A 13,885-nucleotide genomic window follows, 5' to 3' on the forward strand; every position below is an offset into this window, starting at 1 on the left:
ATAATCCTCAAAAAGAGAAGCTTACCTAAGTAGAGACAGTTACCCAAGCAAAGAGGAGTGAGTTGGAGGAGATAAGTTTGTTGATTTTACTTCTTGAATGGAGGGAGTCAGTAGATACCATTTCAATCTTCTAATTGTAAACAGAGAATTAAATGTTGAAGTAAGTTTTACATTTTTTATATTTAACTGTAAGTTTTATTCATAGTAGGAAGCATACATTTTGAGAAGTTAAAAAGAATAATCAGAAAAGATGCATCCTGTATAGAAAAGATAACACAACAATAAGTAGCATGGAAATTTTCTTTCCCTAAAAGTTTGAAAGAATTGACTTTTAAAGTTATCTTTACTTGGCATATTAGAAGAAATTCCTTCAGTGTTTTCATGTATTGTCTAAAGTACATAGATTCTGTTCTTAGTTTTGTTGTTGTGGTTCAGTCGCTCAGTCTTGTCCAGTTCTTTGTGACCCCATGGATTGCAGCACGCCAGGCTTCCCTGTCCTTCACTATCTCCCGGAGCTTGCTCAAACTCATGTCCATTGAGTTGGTGATGCCATCCAACCATCTTATCCTCTGTCGCCCCTTTTCTTCCTGCCCTCAATTTTCCCCAGCATTAGAATATTTTCCAGTGAGTCAGCTTTTCGCATCAGGTGGCCAAAGTATTGGAGTTTCAGCTTCAGCATCAGTCCTTCCAATGAATATTCAGGGTTGATTTCCTTTAGGACTGACTAGTTTGATCTCCTTGCTGTTCAAGGACTCTGAAGAGTCTTCTGCAGCACCTTAGTTAAAAAGCATCAATTCTTCGGCTCTCGGACTTTTTTTTTTTTTAATGTATGTATTTTTTAATTGAAGGATAATTGCTTTACAGAGTTGTGTTGGTTTCTGCCAAATATCAGCATGAATCAGCCATAGGTATACATATCTTCCCTCCCTCTTGAATGCTCAGCCTTCTTTATGGTCCAACTCTCACATCTGTAAATGGCTACTGGAGAAACCATAGCTTTGACTATACAGACCTTTATTTGCGAAGTGATGTCTCTGCTTTTTAATACGCTATCTAGGTTCATCATAGCTTTTCTTCCAAGGAGCAAGTGTCTTTTAATTTCGTGGCTATAGTCAGCATCTGCAGTGATTTTGGAGCCAAAGAAAATAAAGTCTGTCACGGTTTCTACTTTTTCCCCATCTATATGCCATGAAGTGATGGGACCAGATGCCATGATCTTAGTTTTTTTAATGTTGAGTTTTAAGCCAGCTTTTTCACTCTCCTCTTTCACCTTCATCAAGAGGCTCTTAGTTCCTCATTGCTTTTTGCCATTAGGGTGGTGTCATCTGCATATCTTGAGGTTATTGATATTTCTCCTGGCAATCTTGATTCCAGCTTGTGCTTCATCCAGCCCAGCTAGTAACTGTATTTACTAAATGTTCATCAGAAGTGAATGTTGCATTATAACAAATTCCTTTTCAGATACAAAATGACATTTTCTTGGAAAGTGCCCTTAGACATGATATAAATATATTGATAACTAAGTATTGAACCATCTTTGCATAACTGAAATCCCACTGGGACTCTGTAGATTACTCTTTGAATAGATTTGATTTACCAGCATTTGAATAATTAGAGCTATGCAAAGTGGAATTGGTCTGAAGTGGGTTTTTTCTTTACTGTGGTAGGTTTTGGTGTCAGGATTAGCATCATGAAATAGGAGACTTTGTTTCATTTATTCATATATTCATTGGTTGGCTTCTGAAGCCAGGGAAGGGGAAGAAATTTTTTTCTTCCCTTTCCAAATCACTCAGCCAGGACTCTGACTAAATTCAGTAGTATTATAATTAATTTACATACATTATTGCTTAGCTGAATTTTTGTAGACTAGCTTGAGAACCAGACTAGCTTGAGAACCAGGTCATTTTTTTTTTTTCTTGTAGGAAAATGCATAGCATGTTCCAAATAACTGAGTGAAAGAGTGGACTTCTGTGTTTTTCTCTCTCCCATTTTCTTTTCACTGTCAGTTTTGTGGTTGTGGATTATCCTCTGGCTGCCACCCAGCTGATAAATTCATTTTGACTTGACCTATTATTTAATCTGTGATTATTTTAGATCCTAAAGTACCAGTAAACCTGATGAAAGCTTGGCTCTGGAAACAGGGCCTAATTCATACATTTCTGGTGAGATTTTAATAGATAGACAGTTCTTCATGTCTTAATTTTTTTTTGACCCAGCTCTTCTGTTTTAGAAGATGAGCTAAAGGAAGTAATTTCAGAGGTATGGGGAGATTTAGTTACAGAGATGCCCAGTGAAGCATACTTTATAGCTGTAAAGATTTGTAGGTAACCTAAATGCTCAGCAATAGGGAATGGATAGTTAAATAATGGAATATTATGTAACCACTAAACTGCTACTGAAGAATACATTTGACACTGAAAGATGTCCATATTATTTAAGTGAAAAAAACTTATTTTTCCAAAATTTGAAGACCTCATATAATCTTAGTTTGAAAAACAGGCATATAAATGTGTGCACGTACACACCCACACACACACACAGAATGTGAAATAAAATGCACTTCTGAAGTGAAGGTAGTGATTCTCTCTGTGGGGAAATGAGATTACCGGTGAGTATTTTCATCCTTTTTTATTAGTGTCATCAGATTTTCTGGCATGAGCATATATAACTAACATAATAATAAGAAAAAAACCACTTAAAAAGAACAAATACAAGCACAAGTAGAATATGTAGAAATATTCTACTTGTCTTCATAGAAATAACGTGTATATAGAAAATCATTCCAAATGGAATGAGTATTAACTCCTTGAGTTTTTAATTGTGTAATATCTATTATTTCTATAAATACTTAAGCAAGAAAACCAAGTTCAGGTCTTTATGAAGACTCATTTAGAAGAAACCAAGCCTGTTGTTATCACCTCTTTTTTCAAAAAGCTATTCTGGCTCTTGCCAGTCTGAAAAGGAGTTCTTCCATTGAATAGCTCCATGTGCTCAGATTGTTTCTGTTGGGTTACTTGACAGACCGTCTGGACATCCGAGCAGCCCGAGTTCTGCTGGATAATGATCATTATGCCATGGAAAAATTGAAGAAAAGGGTGCTGGAATACTTGGCTGTCAGGCAGCTGAAAAACAACCTGAAGGGCCCCATTCTGTGCTTTGTCGGCCCTCCTGGGGTTGGTAAAACAAGTGTGGGAAGATCAGTGGCCAAGACCCTGGGCCGAGAGTTCCACAGGATTGCGCTTGGAGGCGTGTGTGATCAGTCTGACATTCGAGGACACAGGTAGAGGACCTCTCTCACTTTAATCTCTGATTCTCCTCCCTTTTCTAGAGCCCCCTCATAAGTCAATGCGTAATATAGATCTTTTCCTTAAAATGGCTCTTTGTGATACCTTGATTGCAAAGGACATTTATGGTACTTACTTGCCTCTGCCGTCAAGGTATACCCAACTAACCTTGATGTCTTCGCGATGGTGGATGGGGAGTCTATGCCTCAGCTTTCCTGGAATCTCATTATAATGCAATTATAAATCAGTTATTAAATATTATATCGTTATATTCATTTTGGCCCTATAACATTTCATAAATAATGACCTATAACTTTTTAGAGTTTAAGAAGTAAGTGCAAATAGCAGGCAAATAGGAGGAGGTAAGAAATCTTTGATAACAAATTTATTATGTTGGCAGTTTAAACTTTCTTTCAAGGAGGCTGGTTTGTAGTGTGAGAATGAGTAATAAGGAGAAAAAATTATTAAGCCTTATCCTTGCATTTTTGACACCCTTTCCATAAAAATACATTAAACTATAAGAATTGTGTCTCTGATTAATCTGACATTATTAGAGTGAGATTTTCATGTTATGTTCATTGTTTTATTCTCTGTGGCTCAGACTGGAAGATGCTTTGGGAAAGCATGAACCTCTGTTTCATAGCTGCAGGTTGTGAGAAGACATACCTATGGTGTATGTGTTAAAGTACATTTAAAAACGTAGAACATTTAAGAATGTAGAAATTATGAACTGCTTAAAAAAATATGGTGCTATATACTTAAAATCATATGACGTTGACATACTACTAATATAAGGTAATATGTCAGTTATATCTCAATTAAAATAATTTTTTTAAAAGAGGGCATGTAACTTGGAATAGAAAATAATTAAACTCAAGATAAACTCTGTCCTCAAGATCATACCTTTGATCTTGAAATTGCAAAAGCATTGCAGGTTATAAGTAGGGGCTTTGGCAGGCCTGCCAGTGCAAGCATTGAGCAATTACCAGTAGCCAAGGGTAATTTAAATGCATGTTTACAGTTTGGTGAATATGGTTTAAACTTGAATTGTGGGAGAAAAAAGAATATGATGCTTTCATGACACCTTATTTTTCATCTGCCTTATTCTTGGGATCCTTAAGCAGGGATGGGAAACTGTGGTTCTTTTTATTCTCTTTTACTTGCTTATTTACAATTCTTATGCATTGAAGAAAAATCATTTCAAGATTTTCATAAACAAGCAATAAGGACTGCAGATTAGGTCAAGGAATCGATCGGGGTTGGTCTTTCTGGCAATTTCCAATCATGTTTTTGTTGCCTAGATTTTCTTATTCTCTCATGTGCCACTAGAGGCTGTAGTTCGCTTTTGTAAAGAAATTGGCATCGTGGACCTATCCTAGAGAAGCTAGATCTGTGGCCCGAGTCTTCAGATTGTATGTACAGAGCTTTAGGGAGGTGTTCTCCATGCAAGAGACTTGATTCTTGCACTCTGAGTTGTCTTCATTTATTTCTTCCTTTTATCTGTGGCACATTATTGTGTGAGTATTTGATGAAATTTAGAGAGTGAGTTTGTGGAGTTACTGTTATAAGATTAATGTCTTGGGCACATGACATGTAGGTATTTGTCCTTATTTCTTCCTATATTCGTGTTGATTATTTAGTAAGGCTTGGTGCCCAGCACACACTGAACATTCAATAAAAATTACCTTTCGTTATTTTAATTCTCAGTTCTCAGGAGGACATGTTTAGATTTATAAGCTTCAGTATGACTTTTTATAAAATTCAATCTGATTCTTAAATTGTACCTAAAATATCCTGTTTGGAACATTATGTAATTTGTGTGGCAGAATTGTGGAAAATGTATCCTTACGATGCCTGTTGGTGCATATATGCGTGCTGAGTCGCTTCAGTTGTGTCCAACTCTTTGCAACTCTGTGGACTGTAGCCCGCCAGGCTCCTCTGTCCATGGGCTGCTCCAGGCAAGAATACTGAAGTGGGTTGCCATGGCCTTCAGGACCCAGGGATTGTGGTCTTCCTGACGCAGGGATCAAACCTGCATGTCTTACACGTCTTGCGCATTGGCAAGCGGGTTCTTTACCACTATCGCCACCTGGGAAATCTGGTTGGTAGGCAATATATAAGGTCATAATCCTCACCACTTATTATGAGCATTGTTGGGTTTAAACAGATCCCTGTTTTAAATCTTTACTGAAACTGATAGAAAATTTGTTTTCTTTTTTCAAGTGAGTATACATTTGTGTGTGTGACTGTTAAGAGAACTGAACCTAAAGAAAATGAAGTTGTTTTTTTTTTATGGATCTTTTGTGAAAGAATCTTGTGTATTGTGTATAAGCTTTTTTATGGTGCATGTTGAGGTTATGATCACTGACAAATAAAAGGTATGCGGGTTTGTCTGTGAATCATTCTATTAAGCCTGATTTTTCCGTACACCTTGCTGGTAACATGTACTTCCTAGCCATCACTGTACCAGCTGTTTTGCTGAACACTGCGGCCATCTGTGCTTGTGGTACTGGGGACTTATTACCCACCCACCCCCTACATGACCAAAGCCTGGAGAAAGTTTCTGTTTGAAAACCTGTTGAGAAGCTGGTGGAGAGTCGGGAGTGTTGGATAACAGGAAGGCCAGTTGAGAGCAGAGTACGCGCTTGTGACAGTTACTGGTTGGAGGAGGTGATGAGGGGAGAGGAGACAGCAGAGGATTGTAGCACCACCATGGGGTGGGGTTTGTGGGAACAAGTGGCTCCGCGTCACAGCTGAGGCATTTGGGGAACACCCAGGTCTTGGCATTTTAGTCCTGGTCACATGCTCACAAGCAGAGTTCACGCGGAGTTTTGTTTTTCAGCCTGTGAGTAGGCACCGCTGTTCAGCAGCCTTAAAATAGTCAAGGAGAAACAGAGCTGCCTTCTCTTATCTCCCTTGCTTGTTCTCTTGATCCTGCTACTCACTTTCCCCAGTTTCCCACGCATTGAGTGCCAGCCTCTTGGTAGACGTGCCCGATACGTGGAGGAAGGTGCTAATAAGTTAGAAATTGATTTTAAAAACAACCTAAGATATTCTCTTTTAGAGTTAAAATGACAATGAGGTGGGAGATGGGAAGAAAAAGACTTGGTTTACATGTAAATCCTAGACTGGGAAAATAACAGTGATCTGACTGAACGTTGTCCCGTTGTTTAAGTTCATGTTGTTTTGGTGGATTAGAGGAAGAACAGTCTTGTTTATGCTCCATATTAACTACCCCCTTTTTTCAATTTAATATTTCTCAGTATCTCCATTGAGATTTTTGTCTATTTTTATAAGTCGTGGAATCTCTGTGCCCAGCAGTTTTTGACTTATATTTTAATAATTTAAATAATTTAATTATTTAAATATAAATAATTTAAATCAGTTCATAAACACTAAAGATAAAGTGACTTCTTTTGGGGTGAGGTTTTATAAAATCATGTTTGCATAATGATCTTTTCTCATTAGCTGTTCCTCAGTGAAATATATGTTGTGATATTTCTCAGGTTGTTGATGAGAGTAACTCTTTGAAAGTCACTTACTAGCTGTTTGTTCAGATGATAAAGTTATATCATTGTAAGGAATCCTCAGCTCAATTCTTAACCAATTTGAGAAGAAAAATGAACTTTTGCTTTTCACGTTGATAAATTTTCATATGTAACCTGAAATAGTGAGATTTTAAGTAAATTAGCTGTTTCATTATTAGTCTCTACAAGGGAAAAATAACTGAAGCAGCGAGGTTTTGAAATATTTTTAGCATAGTACGCCAGACGTGTTACTGTTTGCTCATCAGCCTCCTTTAATAACGTGTATTTGCATATAGCTCTTCTTTGCCTCCGAAAAGCTTCCAGGTTTGTCTTGAGGCCGCAACCCAAGGCTTCCTCCACTAAGATAAGTGCAGTCAGTGATGATCTTGCTCTCCTCTGGACTGTTGTGCTCCTTAATGATTAAATAATACAGGTCTGGCATTTCTAATACCTTTCTGTAGAGGTAAAATGTAAATATAGTAAAAGTAGGAGCTCTGTAGGGTAGGGATTATTTTGTATTTTCTAATCCTCTGTACATCTGTACTGCCAAGCACAGTGCCAAGCATGGTAAGTGCTCTGTAAGTGCTGTGTGAGTTCAAGTAAGATTAAAACATCTTGGAAATCAGGCAGTCCTTTGGATGAGCACATCCATGCAAATGACTGTCTAAGATTTAGGAAAGACTGCTACAGAACAGTTTGATTTGTTTAGACATGCTATATTAAAGACTATTTTTAGTTCCTTAAAGACTGTTTTTCTGTTTTAAAAAGAGCTCATTAGGATTTCTTTTAGGTTTATTACTTTATCCAACTTGAGATACACACACACACACACTCACACACTCACACATACACACACACACCTGCCAGATTTTCATCAGGCAGCTTTTGCCCATTTTTAAAGCAATAGAATTATCATCCTACCCTTTCAACTTAACATTATAACATAAACTTTTTATATTACTTTAAATTGTTTGTGAATATCACTTTAATAGTTTGTTTTGTAGCCCATACGTGCTCCTTCATTGGATAGGCATGAAAAAATTGATGGGAAAATGCCATTTTTTCCTCCCTCTCTACATACTGGAAAAGAAGTAAGGAAAGACACCCCTTATTCCTAACATTTAGATATCCTTGGCAGTGACAGAATGACCAGCCTCTTGGACTATGTTGGATTTGATTTGACTATATCTAGAGATGATGCAGTATAGTAAAATAGTTGATTGCCATGCAGCTATAAGTAGATGATATTGTAATTTTATGTAGTTGTTTTCTCAAGTATAATACAGATTGCTTTTGGGAAAATTAAGAATGCTAATCTTGAAACTTAAATTTTGAACTATGTAGGCATTTTTGTTTTTGTATCTCATACACTGGTTGAATTGTCCTGATAAGCCTGTGAACAATTACAACAATAAGCCTAGGTAACAATTACAACTATGGATCTATATATTTTCAAGTTCATGCGTATAGTTTAATTTTGAGAAAAACTCCAAGATAGTTATGTATTCAGGCTGAATAATAAGTAATTGGAGCTATACATTCTTAGAAAAATAAAAGGAAAATGTCCTCAAACTTTCCTGTGTTATGTTATATTGCTTTCTAGATGTTGTATCATAAGGAAGAAGTATTTTGCCCTCGAAAGAGAGTATTTTGCTTCAAAAAGGTTACAATTTGTAAAATCATTTATTTCCTACCTCTGTAGTTTCTCAGGATGCTAATTTGTTTTTTAAATTTTTTGTGTTTGTTTGTTGAAAGAGAACATTTTTGTGTATATTTGTAAGTGTGTAGCACTTACAGCTACATTTTTTGTCATCTTATTCATATTCCAAAGGTTTCAGTTCAGTTCAGTCGCTCAGTCGTGTCCGACTCTTTGCGACCCCATGGACCGCAGCATGCCAGGCCTCTGTCTATCACCAGCTCCCGGAGTCCACCCAAACCCATGTCCATTGAGTCGGTGATGCCATCCAACCGTCTCATCCTCTGTCGTCTCCTTCTCCTCCTGCCCTCAATCTTTCCCAGCATCAGGTTTAGTCCAAAGGTTTAGTCATAGTATGTTCTGTAACTTCAGTCAGTGAATTGCATGCTACCCATACCTTCTAGCAAAACACAAGCGCATTACAGATACTTTACATAGCTCACAGGCTCTGATCACAGTTGTCTTGGTTTGACATCTAGATTAGTGGCACACATTTGGGGGTGTCACCTGTGATGGAGGAGCTCTAGGGGCATTGAACACTCTTGGGGCTGTTGTAACTAAGGCTTATGTGCCCACGGCTCAGAAAGCTGAACTCTGACAGCAGGTTTGTAGCAAAGGAAGGGTTCATTGCAGGGTGCCCAGCAATCCTGTGGGAGACAAGCCTCAGATCCAGTTCCACTTGATCTTTGAGCAAGGGGTTTTTCTAAAGGCGGGGAACAAAGAGGCTGGGGTTAATTATCATTGCGTGACATTTCTGTGACATTTCTTAATTGTAGTTTCAAGAGTCTGAATGTCTCTGGTTTATGATTTTCTGCCCAGGTGGTCTATGGCTTGGGACTCCTTGCCTTGGAGAAGCAACCTGAGTTGTATGTTAAACAATGAGATTTATAACAGCTATTTCAGTACACTGGCGATGTTATCGACACCAGTCAGTCATCTGACTCTGGTTGGTCAGTGTTGCATTAGTGCATGATTGAGGTCAGAGGGGACAAGAAAGGAATAGAGTTTTGGATAGATTAATCATTAGCTCAGTAAGGGAACTTGGTCTGGGGGGCTCGGTTTCACTATGAAAAGACTAGACACTGAAATGGGACCCAAACTGAGGTGTAATGACACCTGCCTTTGTATCTTTTTCCAGGAAATTACAAGTGGACTTAAAGTAGCTATTACTAATAACAGTTACAATTACATCTTTTGAAAGCTTACTGTGTGCCAGGCCCTGGGCTGTGTGCTTTACCTATAATAGTCTCTCGTGATCTCATATAATTTATCAGGTTGGTATTGCCATTATCCCCATTTTAGCAGATGAGGAAACTGAGGCTTGGGTCACATTATTTATGCAAAGCAGTACTCAGAGACTTATATGACCTTAACAGTGGTCATAGATATTTTGGGTCCTGGCATCATTCATCTGGTGTCTTTAAGCAAATAAGGGCTTCTATTTGGGAAACGATCTTACAACTCTGTATGCAGCATCTGATCTGTTTTAAGACCCACTTTCCATTATCAGAGTGCTCACTGGCTCTTTAGAGGAGGCCGTATGCTTGGTATCCATGGGTAAAACCTAGGTCTTAAGTGTGAATCAGGAGAACTGCAGGGCCAGTACATGCTGCGGACATTGCATTATTGGAAAGATCCCTTTGTGAGAGGTGGTCAGGAAGAGTTTAGTAGGATCTCTGAGATTTACATAGGCAGGGAGGGTATTGAGAGCAGGAACTCAACCGTATTAACAAAGGTAAAAAAAAGCGTAAGGGGTATTAATAGAACCTCAGTTGTGGTTGGAAAGCCGGTGGTGGGGACTAGATTGTGAAGAACCCTGAATTCCAGACTGAAGAGTTTGGACCTTATCTTCTAGGTTCTGGGAAACAGTAGAAAGCCTAGGAGGAGTTGTTTGTATACTATAACTGGTACTTCGATTTCTGCTGCTTCTTTAGAAAGGGCAGCTATCTAGAATATTATTTTCTCTGCATGACTGTAGGTCTAGAATCAGGACTTGGCTTTGAAATCTGCCTATCAAAAACAGTAAGGAAAGGAAAAGAAATTAATGCAGCAAGAAATGAACCTTAGAGCTTTGAGGTTTTGTGTTTGTTTTTTTTTTAATTTTGCTTCCCTGCTTATTCACAGAAGGCTGACAAATCTGTCAGTTCTCCAGAGAGAGAATTTCAGAGAACTTATTACTTACAAGTCCTGTCATTCCTATATCCTGTTCTGAAGTCTTGAATGTGCTAACTCCTCATTATAACCGGACAGCGTTTATTGTATCTGGTTCCAGGGCCTCAATCACTCCCCCAGATGAAAAGCATTCCTACGATATTCTTGAGGCTTTCTTGTCTTTTCAAAGGTCACGATTTACTCTGTCCTACTTTATACCAGTCATGTGGCAGGATTGCTCTGTGAGCCGGCTTTGTGCCGATCATGCGATACGGCCGCTGTCCCACTGGTCCTTGGTTTCTTTCTTGCAGGCTCTCACCCTTTCATGCCTCTTCACAAACAGCATTTGATTTCTCATGGCTTAGGCCGGAGGGTTATAATTAAAATCAGGAAATTGCTGCTTAAAATACAGTTTCGCTGGCTTTGTAAAAAAGGCACTGTTTTTAGTTTGACAAACATATTTTTATTTCGTGTCATGCTCTGCATCTGTCAGTTATGTAGATGATTTTTGTTCAGATATGTTAAAGCAGCCTCTAACATTTGAATGCACAACCAAATGTCTGGCTGAGCTTGGTTATGCCAGTTGGTGTATATAGGGTGAACGCAGTTTTATTCAAAAGGCCAGAATTAATGAAATTTTTCTATAAATACTGTTGGTCCCAGATCCTCTTACTACTATGTGTAACAAATTATTGTCTATGAAAATAAAAAAGTTGGAATTTTTCTCTTTTTTTGGGTGGGGTCTGCAAGTATTTTGAGTGGGCCTTTGAACCCATTCTAATTTCCTCCATGAATATGGTGATAATGTTTTAGCCAGCCTCGAGTCAGCCTTTTCAGACTGTAAAAAGGCAGTTACACTGGGGTTTGGGAAGTGCCAGAAAGATGCCTGGAAAAGCTATGAAAAATATGGGAATTAAATTCATAGGGCTCTCTGGATGTTTTGGCATCTTGGAAGTGTAAGAATCGTAACTATGTGACTAAAGTATAATTTTTTTCAGTTTCACTAAGTGGTAAAATATCCAATATCATGGGTAATTTACAGTCAGAATTAAATAGAAAATAAGAATTGAATCTGATCATTCTTTGATGTATCACAGGGCTTTTAAAATTTATAGTTATCTCCTGTGGTAACTAAATGACTTCTTCCTGATCCAGAATTTTGATTTCTAAGCGATACTGTGCCTGCCTCCTGCCATCTCTCTGTTGCTAATCTATGGCTTGCCTTCTGCAGGCGCACCTATGTTGGCAGCATGCCTGGCCGGATAATCAATGGCTTGAAGACTGTAGGGGTAAACAATCCAGTGTTCCTGTTAGATGAAGTGGACAAACTAGGAAAAAGTCTGCAGGGTGATCCTGCAGCAGCTCTGCTTGAGGTAAGATTTACAAGATCTCCATCTTTATTCACACTGGAAGAGTGTGGCTAAGAGTAGATGATCATATTTAGGGAACTTATACATTCATGTGGATCTTCCAGGTGGTGATAGTGGTAAAGAACCCACCTGCCAATGCAGGAGATAAAAGAAACTCGGGTTCGATCCCTGGATCAGGAAGAACCCCTGGAGGAGGCCATGGCAACCCACACCAGTCCTCTTACCTGGACAGTCCCATGAACAGAGGAGCCTGGTGGGCTACAGTCCATGCGGCTGCAGAGTCAGACATGGCCGCAGCACGCATGCGATACACTGATGTGGGTTTAGTCATGGGAAAATTACTTCAATACAAACTAAAGTCTGAAGCCATTTGATAATTTAAAATGTCTGAGGGATTTTCTTTGTTCTTTTTCTAATAATTCCTCTTGTTTCTTTTTTTCCTTTTTTATCAGTTTAGTTGTTTACAGAATAGCAATTCTTTAAGATTGTTACAAAAAACAGCAAGCAAGTCTCCTCCCTGGGGTACCTTATTTCTTTTTCTGCACTTTGACCCTCTTACTTTTAGGTCTTTCTTGAGATAGTGTGGCTCTATTGCTTTCTTGATTTTAGAGGTTTGGGTGTTATCTGTGGATTCCTTTCTATAGGAGATGAGTTTGCTGCCTATGCTTCCCATCTCCCAATATAAATTGTATCCTGATTTTGTTAAGTCATTGTTGAGTGTTTACACTATCACAGTTATATAAGCCCTTTTCACAGTTGAACCACGTGAACCATGATCACTCTTCTTTTTCTGTCCTTTGTGTTTTTTTGTGTTTTTAAAAATCTTTTTGAAGTTAATGATTGTCTTGTTTCTTTTGTTTACTTTCACCAACTATCTGATTCTTTTTGGGAGACTTTCAAACACTTTGTGTTTTATTGATTTTTGTCTTCCGTCAATCTAAGTTGGTTGTTCCCACCCTGGGCATGGAGCTGTGGTCCGAGGGTCACTCTTCACCTCCTCCATGTTGGGTTTCCTGATTCCTGTAGTCCATGTCTTCCTCTTTTTTGATTTATCCTCTCATTGTCCTGGTGTTAGTCCCTCAGTAGCTTTCTGAGAAAGCCTGAATGTAAACATTTTTCAACTTTGAATATCAGAAAATGTCTTTATTGTTCTCTCATACTTGATTGGTAGTTTGACTGGGTATAGAATTCCAGGTGGAAATAATTTTCCTGCAAACTTTTAAAGACAATTTCTCCTTTGTTTTCCAGTCTTCATTGTTGCTGTTGATGAAGCAAAGCTGTTGCGGTTCTGACTTTTGTAACTTGTTTTACTCTCTGAAAACTTTTCAGATCTCCACTTTATCCCAGTGTTCTGAAGATTAACTAATCTGCCATGGCATAAGTCTCTTTGTTTCCATTTTTGCTGATGCTTTGAAGACTCTTTGTATTGAAAAATCCTCTCCTTTTATTTCTACAAAAGTTTCTTGAATCTTTTTGTTGGTGATTCTTCTTCATTTTTGGGGAACTCCTATTAATTTGATGTTAGATCTTTAATTTTCTTATCTCTCCTATTACTCACCTTTTTTTATGGTTTGCTCTACTTCCTCTGAAGACTTCCTCAGCTTTATCTTTTAATCCTTCTCTGAGTTTGTCATTTCAGAGAACCCCCCCCTTTTTTTTTAACTTCTCTGCATGCTCTTTTTATAGTATCTTGCTCTTGTTACATAGTTGTAAAATGTCCTTTTATCTCTGTGAGAAAAATACTAACAGATTAAGAAAATTTTTTTCTTTCTTTGCTCTAAAGCTTCATTTGTCTGTTCATTACATATATTTTTTCTGGTCTCTGTTTTTTATATTAGAATCTTTCATTAGATGTCT

The 13,885-nt window shown here is 38.0% G+C and overlaps 1 protein-coding gene across 2 annotated transcripts in view; it reads left to right on the forward strand.

Annotated features, from left to right (window-relative positions):
- The window catches only part of LONP2 (lon peptidase 2, peroxisomal), an 84,721-nt gene that overhangs the window by 20,459 nt on the left and 50,377 nt on the right, over nt 1-13,885 (forward strand). For both annotated transcript variants that reach the window (XM_010814547.4, NM_001034723.1), the window contains 2 exon segments: nt 3,022-3,280; nt 11,890-12,031. In XM_010814547.4, the coding sequence (XP_010812849.1) occupies nt 3,022-3,280; nt 11,890-12,031 (401 nt within the window).

Source organism: Bos taurus, chromosome 18 (assembly GCF_002263795.3).
Source record: "Bos taurus isolate L1 Dominette 01449 registration number 42190680 breed Hereford chromosome 18, ARS-UCD2.0, whole genome shotgun sequence".
Taxonomy (NCBI): domain Eukaryota; kingdom Metazoa; phylum Chordata; class Mammalia; order Artiodactyla; family Bovidae; genus Bos; species Bos taurus.